Source organism: Fundulus heteroclitus, chromosome 22 (assembly GCF_011125445.2).
Source record: "Fundulus heteroclitus isolate FHET01 chromosome 22, MU-UCD_Fhet_4.1, whole genome shotgun sequence".
Classification (NCBI taxonomy): domain Eukaryota; kingdom Metazoa; phylum Chordata; class Actinopteri; order Cyprinodontiformes; family Fundulidae; genus Fundulus; species Fundulus heteroclitus.
This window is the reverse complement of record NC_046382.1, coordinates 33,566,961-33,578,205: the sequence shown is the minus strand read 5'-3', so window position 1 is coordinate 33,578,205 and position 11,245 is coordinate 33,566,961. Positions and strand designations below refer to the sequence as shown.

Sequence of the window (11,245 nt, the reverse complement as noted above, 5' to 3'; positions counted from 1 at the left end):
GAAGCGGCTCAGTCTCCAGCGACACGTCGCAGCTGCTGCTGCTGACACCGGAAATACAACAAACGACCCCGCCAGCTAGCTAGCGGGCTGTCACACTTCCACGGGTTGATTTGTCTGATTTACTTTCGGACGTGTTTTCACCTCAACGTCAAGGATTTTTACTGTGTCTGGCGCTTTTATAAGGTGAGGGAAAATACAGCAAATGTCTCTTTGCAGGTGCATTCCTTCCGTGAATTTCAAATGATTTTGTTTTGGTCTGTCCTTGCTCAGAGACGTCAGGCTAAGCTAATTCAGCGTTAGCTAGTTTAGTCAGTCTGGTGCGTGTCCGTTCACCAGCATTGTTTTTAGGCATTTATTTCTCCTTATCTTCCACCCTTTCACACAATAACCTCGCTTAACATGCAGAGATAAAGTCGTAATTTTTTTTTAACCACGTTACGCCGCTGTTATAAAACCATCACCGGCGTGACGTTGTGTTCAAAGGTCAGCTTTTGGTAAACCAGTAAATTAGCCTAATTCATCCGGAGTGAGTATCTGATATTAACCGTGAGATTAGTTCGGTGGGTAAGCGTAAAGGTTTAAAGATGCTCTCTCTTTTTGTGTCTTTAACAAACCAAACTAGTGAATGCATGCATTTGATGACTAAAGAGACGTCATCAGCAAAACAACATTGAAATAAACTAGTGGGAACGTAGTGATGGCTTAGTAAGGTTTTATCAGGCTTCAGGCATAAAAATGACACAGCAAATAAATTTTTGCTCATATGTTTCTTGGAATTGGACTTATTTTCTCAAATGATTTATTTATGTTTGCAGCTGACTGACAAAATTAATAAATGAGGACTAAACCAAATTTGATGGAGAACCCACTGTTGTCCACCATTTAAATATCTATCTATCTATCTATCTATCTATCTATCTATCTATCTATCTATCTATCTATCTATTCTCCTTCTGCCTTTAAATCATATATTTATTTAAATAGCATTTAAAAAAAAATTATTAACATGATCACTTAAGCCAGTCAGTTAGGTCTCTCTTTGTATCTGTAAATTTTAACTTCTTATCTGAAACTACTGATGAAGTTCAAACTATGGCGCTGCAGCTAAATTGTCTGTATTATCACGGAAGCTCCCCGTCTGCAGAGCCAACCCACACAACAGGGCAGCTGCACGCCCTTTGCCACGGAGCAATAAAGCTGATCAAATGTCGTCACTGTGACTCTTCATGTCTCCTTGATCAGGTGATTTCCAGCAGAATGAAACAAATGTTTTGAAATGACGTGCTTGGAGCATGGTATAAAGTAGTTTCAAGTGTCTCATCACTGCTTGGAAATAAAACTCTTAAGCAAAGATACAAACCATGCCATCACTGGCACAAGATCTATGTTTACAGTTTTCTTGACGATAACTAGTATAATTCAGTACGAGTGTGAAGGATAATTACGGGTCTAATTGCGTTAGTCTGAGGCTATGTTCACATAATTGCTTGCTGTGTGAACGTAGTGATGGGAACTCTACTTATTTAAATTCTGCAAGGCCTTTCCACCCATTATTACATTGATTCCTCTATTTGGACTGCTTACCCATTATCAAAAAAGGCTATTTTAGGTACATAAGGTTGTGTAATTGTTCTAAGCTGCACTTAGTAAATGCAGTAAACCCCAATGTTACAAATGCTGATTTCAAGGGGCATCTTATCTTAGTAAAAGTGATCATCAAAATCCCATTCTGAGAATTTGGGCGTTTGCAACGTTTATCTTCGTCATGATTATTTTTTAACGTTCAACTGTTTTTTTTTTTTGCCATTCCAGGTTGAATTTGCCGCCATGTTCCTCACCCTCTGCCTGCTGCGCAAAGGTATTCCCGGGAAGCAGTGGATCGGGAAGTATCGCCGTCCGCGTAAGATTACGTGGCAGATGAAAAGCAAAATGGTGGGTCACCTGGAGCGCGAGGCCGAGAACGAGTACTGGATCAGCCGCCCGTACATGACCAGGGAGCAGGAGCATTCACACGCCGCCGAGCGCCGGGCCCAAAACTGGCTGAAGATCAAGGAGGCCAGGTTTGCCAAGTTTCCCGAGCACAAGCGCATAACGGATCACCTGAATCACCTGAGAATCACCCAGAACTGGTCGAGTTAACAACGGCAGCCAAGTTTAGATGCAAAGACTGATTTTATAAAGTAACAAAATGTCCGTTTCCTAATTTATGTTGAGCAGACGTTTGCTGAAGAGGAGGGTTTCGAATATGGATTGAAGAACCTGCCTGTCTGCTTAAAACGTTGTTTTTTGTGATTCTGATTATGTTTAAGAACAAACATTTCAGTGTCTGGTGTGTAATTTTTTTCTGTTAAGATTAAACCTGCTTAACACCATTTTGTGTGTGTGTTTTTAAGTCCTGGTGTCAACTTTAGAAGTTAAGTTTCATGCATGCATCTCCTCGTTCCTAGTTATCAAGTTCAAGTGTTTCATATTGAAGTTATCTAAGTTGTCTGAGGACCTCGGGCCAAATTTTCTAACTATAAAATAGATGACTTTATCTTCAATGCAAAGCATAGCCTTTCTTTTTTTCATCCAAAATATATATATATATATATATATATGCAGTTGTTGCTTTAAATCTTGCTCCAGGGAATATTTATCTGCTTGTTTGTCCTTCTAGTCAAGCAGCAGGATGTCTAGTATCAACACGTTACTGATGATGAAACCTGTTTTATGACTTGAGATAAACAGCTTGTCTGATAAAGCCTTGCCTTCATGTGACAACTGCAATATAAGCAAAGAGGTTGTAATTTAGGCCCTTCTTACCATTTAAGGATCGACTGCAAGCACACACCTCGTAAGGCAAGTGATTCAAAATGTTGACCTACCTTATATAGACATCCTCAGTAATCTAGTTTAATTGGATTTCCGATGCAAAGGCCACGACTGTGTGTTTTACAAAAATGTAATGAAGCATAAAATCCTACTAGTAGCTTTCCTGTTATACATACAAATGTGCTGGCAAAACTACATTCTGTTTCAGAGCAAAACATGAGGAAGATGTCAATCTATAGAAAGTGAGGATAAAGGAAATATCGGGCTTTGTAAAAGAATCAGTCTATAGTTACTATATGAAAAAATGCTTGAAGACTAGCTTTCCTTAGACTGACCCCTGTTACACGTGTAACATCTGCCTTACAGTGAGTTGGCCGTCTTCTGGCACCTGTAGCAGGTATCCAGCCCAGGATGTTTGGGCTGCGTTGCAGTTATTTTACATTTCTTGATTTAGCCTTAGAGACAACATGTTTGGTGTCACCCAACTAGTTTCCAATGAGATTATTATAATCATAACACAAATCTTGTTGGTCTGGAACCAAGATGCTGCTTGCCTATTGGGGCTTTTGAAAGCGTTGTCAAAACACTAATTGGATCGCCCTCTGGTGTAAAATAAATAGGCCTGGTACCAGTTTGAGAAACATCCCTATGCCTGAGCCGCCATGCTTCACAGTGTACTATGGCTTGATAAACTTGGTGAGCTTTTTGTTTTCCCTTTTCTAATCAAATGTTCAAAGTACACAGTTCTTCTGATTAATGCCTGGAGGGACCCTTTTATCCAGATGTGTCGAAGAAATGCACTATAACCGGTTCCTTCAGAACCTCCTGTTTGAGGAGGAACTCCACACAGCCATTATTCTGAACAGGTCCCTTTACACAGAATCAGCAGCATCATGACTGTTGGGTGTGTGGGTTTTCTAATACTCAGCTACAGTTGAAACCAGAGGTTTGCATACACTATTCAAAAAGACAATCTTTTTTCCCCTCACTGTCAGACATGAAATCTGAACAAAATTTTCCTCTCCTAGGTATGGTAGGAGATCATCATTTCTGTTTTCTAAATGCCAGAGTAATGAGAGCAATCATGTTTTAGACATTGTTTTATTACTTTCTTGAAGGTCAGAAGTTTACACACCATCCATCCATTTTCCAAACCGCTTAATCCCTCATGGGGTCACGGGGGTTGTTGGTTCCTATCTCCAGCGTTCACTGGGTGAGAGGCGGGGTACACCCTGGGCAGGTTACCAGTCTGTTGCAGGGCAACACAGAGACAGACAGGACAAACAACCATTCACACCTAAGGACAATTTGGAGAAGCCAATTAACCTAACAGTCATGTTTTTGGTCTGTGGGAGGAAGTCAGAGTACCCGGGGAGAACCCACGCATGCACAGGGAGAACATGCAAACTCCATGTAGAAAGACCCAGGGTTGGACTCAAACCCAGGACCTTCTTGCTGCAAGGCAACAGCGCTACCCACTCCACCACTGTGCAGCCCAGTATGACTTGGGTCAAACCTTTTGGATTTCCTATTCACAAGCTTCTCACAACAGCTGGCAGGAACTTTGGCCCATTCCTCCTGACAAAACTGGTGCAACTGAGCCAAATTTGTACGGAGGACTCGTCTCCAAAAATTGACTGGTTTCTTTGAGCATGCCGACCCAGCTGGTCTTCCCCTTCCTCTGGCCTAAGAAGACAGTACTGAAACCACAACGTCACACGTCTGCCGCATGGGTTCAGTCTAGGGACAGAGCTGCCGGCACGCAACCAAACCCTCCTTTTAAAAATGAGGGACATTAAAGTAGGCATTTTGATGTCATTAAACATTTGTATCAAGGGATTCCACTGTAAGTTATATTATGTTGTTGTTGTTTTTTTACATGGGACTTGTGCAACCCCATTCTTATCCTGCCCTGGGCAACTGCCTATAGGATCCATTTAGAAAGCTGCTACAGAACAGTAGTATAGATCAAATATGTGAGGTCTCAAGGGAATAGAGTGACCTGGATTTTATTTAGGGGTGTCAGAGTTAGAATGACTGAACTCAATGAAATACACTCCACACTTTTCAGTTCTGATTTGTACAAAAAAAGACAGAAAATCATGCGTTCTTTTATTTCAGCTTTATAATTATGTGCATAAAATTCCAATAAAATATGTTGAAATCTGTGGTTGTAACGTGCCAAAATGTAATAAGTCCCTGAGGTGGGAATATTGTAGATATACAGCTCATCATTTATACAGATAAATGATTTTGTTTTGGTCTGTCCTTGCTCAGAGACGTCAGGCTAAGCTAATTCAGCGTTAGCTAGTTTAGTCAGTCTGGTGCGTGTCCGTTCACCAGCATTGTTTTTAGGCATTTATTTCTCCTTATCTTCCACCCTTTCACACAATAACCTCGCTTAACATGCAGAGATAAAGTCGTAATTTTTTTTTAACCACGTTACGCCGCTGTTATAAAACCATCACCGGCGTGACGTTGTGTTCAAAGGTCAGCTTTTGGTAAACCAGTAAATTAGCCTAATTCATCCGGAGTGAGTATCTGATATTAACCGTGAGATTAGTTCGGTGGGTAAGCGTAAAGGTTTAAAGATGCTCTCTCTTTTTGTGTCTTTAACAAACCAAACTAGTGAATGCATGCATTTGATGACTAAAGAGACGTCATCAGCAAAACAACATTGAAATAAACTAGTGGGAACGTAGTGATGGCTTAGTAAGGTTTTATCAGGCTTCAGGCATAAAAATGACACAGCAAATAAATTTTTGCTCATATGTTTCTTGGAATTGGACTTATTTTCTCAAATGATTTATTTATGTTTGCAGCTGACTGACAAAATTAATAAATGAGGACTAAACCAAATTTGATGGAGAACCCACTGTTGTCCACCATTTAAATATCTATCTATCTATCTATCTATCTATCTATCTATCTATCTATCTATCTATCTATCTATCTATCTATTCTCCTTCTGCCTTTAAATCATATATTTATTTAAATAGCATTTAAAAAAAAATTATTAACATGATCACTTAAGCCAGTCAGTTAGGTCTCTCTTTGTATCTGTAAATTTTAACTTCTTATCTGAAACTACTGATGAAGTTCAAACTATGGCGCTGCAGCTAAATTGTCTGTATTATCACGGAAGCTCCCCGTCTGCAGAGCCAACCCACACAACAGGGCAGCTGCACGCCCTTTGCCACGGAGCAATAAAGCTGATCAAATGTCGTCACTGTGACTCTTCATGTCTCCTTGATCAGGTGATTTCCAGCAGAATGAAACAAATGTTTTGAAATGACGTGCTTGGAGCATGGTATAAAGTAGTTTCAAGTGTCTCATCACTGCTTGGAAATAAAACTCTTAAGCAAAGATACAAACCATGCCATCACTGGCACAAGATCTATGTTTACAGTTTTCTTGACGATAACTAGTATAATTCAGTACGAGTGTGAAGGATAATTACGGGTCTAATTGCGTTAGTCTGAGGCTATGTTCACATAATTGCTTGCTGTGTGAACGTAGTGATGGGAACTCTACTTATTTAAATTCTGCAAGGCCTTTCCACCCATTATTACATTGATTCCTCTATTTGGACTGCTTACCCATTATCAAAAAAGGCTATTTTAGGTACATAAGGTTGTGTAATTGTTCTAAGCTGCACTTAGTAAATGCAGTAAACCCCAATGTTACAAATGCTGATTTCAAGGGGCATCTTATCTTAGTAAAAGTGATCATCAAAATCCCATTCTGAGAATTTGGGCGTTTGCAACGTTTATCTTCGTCATGATTATTTTTTAACGTTCAACTGTTTTTTTTTTTTGCCATTCCAGGTTGAATTTGCCGCCATGTTCCTCACCCTCTGCCTGCTGCGCAAAGGTATTCCCGGGAAGCAGTGGATCGGGAAGTATCGCCGTCCGCGTAAGATTACGTGGCAGATGAAAAGCAAAATGGTGGGTCACCTGGAGCGCGAGGCCGAGAACGAGTACTGGATCAGCCGCCCGTACATGACCAGGGAGCAGGAGCATTCACACGCCGCCGAGCGCCGGGCCCAAAACTGGCTGAAGATCAAGGAGGCCAGGTTTGCCAAGTTTCCCGAGCACAAGCGCATAACGGATCACCTGAATCACCTGAGAATCACCCAGAACTGGTCGAGTTAACAACGGCAGCCAAGTTTAGATGCAAAGACTGATTTTATAAAGTAACAAAATGTCCGTTTCCTAATTTATGTTGAGCAGACGTTTGCAGAAGAGGAGGGATTCGAATATGGATTGGAGAACCTGCCTGTCTGCTTAAAACATTGTTTTTTGTGATTCTGATTATGTTTAAGAACAAACACTTCAGTGTCTGGTGTGTAACTTTTTCTGTTAAGATTAAACCTGCTTGACACCATTTTGTGTGTGCGTGTGTGTTTTTAAGTCTAGGTGTCAACTTTAGAACAAAGTTAAGTTTCATGCATGCATCTCCTAGTTATCACGTTCAAGTGTTTCATATTGAAATTATCTAAATTGTCTGAGGACCTCGGGCCAAATTTTCTAACTATAAAATAGATGACTTTATCTTCAATGCAAAGCACAGCCTTTCTTTTTTTCATCCAAAATATATATATGCAGTTGTTGCTTTAAATCTTGCTCCAGGGAATATTTATCTGCTTGTTTGTCCTTCTAGTCAAGCAGCAGGATGTCTAGTATCAACACGTTACTGATGATGAAACCTGTTTTATGACTTGAGATAAACAGCTTGTCTGATAAAGCCTTGCCTTCATGTGACAACTGCAATATAAGCAAAGAGGATGTAATTTAGGCCATTCTTACCATTTAAGGATCGACTGCAAGCACACACCTCGTAAGGAAAGCAATACAAAATGTTGACCTACCTAATATAGACATCCTCAGTAATCTGGTGTAATTAGATTTCCTATGCAAAGGCCATGACTGTGTGTTTTACAAAAATGTAATGAAGCATAAAATCCTCCTAGTAGTTTTCCTGTTATACATACAAATGCGCTGGCAACACTACATTCTGTTCCAGAGCAAAACATGAGGAAGACGTCATTCTATAGAAAGTGACGACAAAGGAAATATGGGGCTTTGTAAAAGAATCACTGTCTATAGTTACTATATGAAAAAATGCTTGAAGACTAGCTTTCCTTAGACTGACCCCTGTTACACGTGTAACATCTGCCTTGCAGTGAGTTGGCCGTCTTCTGGCACCTGTAGCAGATACCCAGCCCAGGATGTTTGGGCTGCGTTGCAGTTATTTTACATTTCTTGATCTAGCCTTAGAGACAATATTGTTTGGTGTCACCCAACTAGTTTCCAATGAGATTATTATAATCATAACACTAATCTTGTTGGTCTGGAACCAAGATGCTGCTTGCCTATTGGAGCTTTTCGAGGCGTTGTCAAAACACTAATTGGATCGCCCTCTGGTGTAAGATAAATAGGCCTGGTACCAGTTTGAGAAACATCCCTGTGCCTTAGCATGCTTCACAGTGTACTACGGCTTGATAAACTTGGTGAGCTTTTTGTTTCCCTTTTCTAATCAAATGTTCAAAGTACACAGTTCTTCTGATTAATGCCTGGAGGGACCTTTTACCCAGATGTGTCGAAGAAATGCACTATAACCGGTTCCTTCAGAACCTCCTGTTTGAGGAGGAACTCCACACAGCCATTATTGTAAACCGGTCCCTTTACACAGAATCAGAAGCATCATGACTGTGGGGTGTGTGGGTTTTCTAATACTCAGCTACAGTTGAAACCAGAAGTTTGCATACACTATTCAAAAAGACAAGCTTTTTTTTCCCTCACTGTCAGACATGAAATCTGAACAAACTTTTCCTCTCCTAGGTATGGTAGGATTCCCAAAATCATTTCTGTTTTCTAAATGCCAGAGTAATGAGAGCGATCATGTTTTAGACATTGTTTTATTACTTTCTTGAAGGTCAGAAGTTAACACACCATCCATCCATTTTCCAAACCGCTTAATCCCTCATGGGGTCACGGGGGTTGTTGGTTCCTATCTCCAGCGTTCACTGGGTGAGAGGCGGGGTACACCCTGGGCAGGTTACCAGTCTGTTGCAGGGCAACACAGAGACAGACAGGACAAACAACCATTCACACCTAAGGACAATTTGGAGAAGCCAATTAACCTAACAGTCATGTTTTTGGTCTGTGGGAGGAAGTCAGAGTACCCGGGGAGAACCCACGCATGCACAGGGAGAACATGCAAACTCCATGTAGAAAGACCCAGGGTTGGACTCAAACCCAGGACCTTCTTGCTGCAAGGCAACAGCGCTACCCACTCCACCACTGTGCAGCCCAGTATGACTTGGGTCAAACTTTTTGAATTTCCTTTTCACAAGCTTCTCACAACAGCTGGCAGGAACTTTGACCCATTCCTCCTGACAAAACTGGTGCAACTGAGCCAAATTTGTACGGAGGACTTGTGTCCAAAAAATGACTGGATTCTTTGAGCACGCCGACCCAGCTGGTCTTCCCCTTCCTCTGGCCTAAGAAGACAGTACCGAAACCACAACGTCACACGCCTGCCGCAGGGGTTCAGTCTAGAGACAGAGCTGCCGGCACGCAACCGAACCCTCCTTTTAAAAATGAGGGACATTAAAGTAGGCATTTTGATGTCATTAAACATTTGTATCAAGGGATTCCACTGTAAGTTATATGTTGTTGTTGTTTTTTTACATGGCACTTGTGCAACCCCATTCTTTTTCTGCCCTGGGCAACTGCCTATAGGGTTCATTTAGAAAGCTGCAACAGAACAGCAGTATTTGTACCGACATTAAATAGAACACAAAATAACTCCATAGACCAAATATGTGAGTTCTCAAGGGAATAGAGTGACCTGGATTTTATTTAGGGGTGTCAGAGTTAGAATGACTGAACTCAATGAAACACACTCCACACTTTTCAGTTCTGATTTGTACAAAAAAAAAATACAGAAAATCATGCGTTCTTTTATGTCAGCTTTATAATTATGTGCATACAATTCCAATAAAATATGTTGAAATCTGTGGTTGTAACGTGCCAAAACGTAATAAGTCCCTGAGGTGGGAATATTGGAGATACAGCCGGCAAATGAAAAGCCTTTTCATCGGAACCATCTGTGTCCAGCAGATGGCGCTGCAGGACCTTCTGGGCGCGCTGCTGCCCCTCCTGTGCGGTGCGGTGCGGTGCGGTGAGGAACGGCGCATCGCGGTCTTGTTTTCCTCTCCTGCATGATGAGGCGGTGCGTGAGGCGCCAACGCATCCAAGCGGGCGGAGGAGGAGGAGAAGGAGGAAGAGGAGGAGGCGGCTAACGGGCAGAGCAGACAGCCCCTGTCCACGAAACGCACGCAGCTCCTCAGAAACAAGAGGAAGCATGAAGAGCAGCGAGGCGCCGAGGGGTACATTTTCATCTGCAGAGGACTGAGTGGAAGCCGCAGCATGGCGGGGGGGCGGAGGGGACTTGTGGCCCCCCAGAATACTTTTTTGGAAAATATTGTCAGACGGTCGAACGGTAAGGATGATGATCACTATGATGGCAGACTATATAGGCTGCAAGGTGGAAATAGTTTAGCGCAGATCTCCATCTAGGAACAGAAATTGTTACAGACAGCGTGGAACCAATTAAACAATCAAACGAAAGGAAGGATGAGACTAATTAGTTGCGCGGAGACAAACATTTATTAATAAAAAAAAAAAGTTCAAGGGGAAAACTACCGGAGAGTGCCTAGATCCTGCTGATGTAATTACCGAGATCTATTTTCAGAGCGACTGGATTTTTTTTTTAAAGCATCAGTTTCAAACCCGGGGTCCCTGCAGCGCAAAGCAGTGAGGAGAGATAGCGCGGGTCACTGTAATCATTCAATTGATTACATAAGAGCACTGGAAGTCTCCGCTGAGAAATGTAGGAATCAGATAGGACGGAGAGGGCTTTTCCGTCAGCGAGGAGGGCTAAAAGGATGCCGATTCCTACCGCGCACAGAGGCGCAGGACTGCCGGGGAGCTCATCAGCATTCCCAGTGAGGAGAAGCATCATCCAGGCTGCAGTTTCAAACTCAACTTAAACCCCGACGCTGTTGAGAAGATTTAACGCGCAGCATCCACTAAACGACAGATTCTGCTCACCCAGACGGAACAGAAACAAATGGAGTTCTTCTTTATCTTTTTATTTGGTAGAATGCTGCAGATTTTCAAACTAGAATAAAAAAAAAGACACGATTAAGCAAGCAATTACAGACTTTGTTCAAGGATAACAATGATTCAGATTAAACCCTTAGTATGGTAATCACGGTGCCTCCAATCATTTGTGAAATAGAAATAAGAAATGGCTTAAACGTAATTGATGCTTTATAGGTAAAAAAAAAAACCCAACAACAACAGAATATTTAGTAGAAGACAGATAATCCTTCATGCTGGACACAGACACATATTTAACC

The 11,245-nt window shown here is 41.7% G+C and overlaps 3 protein-coding genes across 6 annotated transcripts in view; all 3 read left to right on the top strand.

Moving 5' to 3' along the window:
- Positions 1–43: 43 nt before the first annotated feature.
- Positions 44–2,372, top strand: LOC105924550 (ribosomal protein 63, mitochondrial). The gene is made up of 2 exons (XM_036126610.1): positions 44–183; positions 1,813–2,372. Exon 2 carries the CDS (start codon positions 1,828–1,830, stop codon positions 2,137–2,139), a length of 312 nt encoding a protein of 103 aa, XP_035982503.1. The 5' UTR covers positions 44–183; positions 1,813–1,827; the 3' UTR covers positions 2,140–2,372.
- A 4,259-nt stretch (positions 2,373–6,631) lies between these two features.
- LOC118557183 (ribosomal protein 63, mitochondrial-like) lies at positions 6,632–7,200 on the top strand. Its single transcript, XM_036126609.1, has one exon. The coding sequence runs from the start codon at positions 6,657–6,659 to the stop codon at positions 6,966–6,968; it is 312 nt and encodes a 103-aa protein (XP_035982502.1). The 5' UTR covers positions 6,632–6,656; the 3' UTR covers positions 6,969–7,200.
- Positions 7,201–10,012: 2,812 nt separating this feature from the next.
- kcnh1a (potassium voltage-gated channel, subfamily H (eag-related), member 1a) overlaps positions 10,013–11,245 on the top strand; it is a 90,499-nt gene continuing 89,266 nt past the window's right edge. For all 4 annotated transcript variants that reach the window (XM_012878392.3, XM_036126441.1, XM_036126440.1 and 1 more), the window contains exon 1: positions 10,013–10,323. In XM_012878392.3, coding sequence (XP_012733846.2) covers positions 10,251–10,323 — 73 coding nt within the window. In that variant the 5' untranslated portion in view covers positions 10,013–10,250. The remainder of the gene's footprint in view (positions 10,324–11,245) is intronic.

Bases quoted from the DNA above. Each gene is read 5' to 3' on its own strand.
- LOC105924550 (XM_036126610.1), top strand. From the start codon at position 1,828: ATGTTCCTCACCCTCTGCCTGCTGCGCAAAGGTATTCCCGGGAAGCAG.
- LOC118557183 (XM_036126609.1), top strand. From the start codon at position 6,657: ATGTTCCTCACCCTCTGCCTGCTGCGCAAAGGTATTCCCGGGAAGCAG.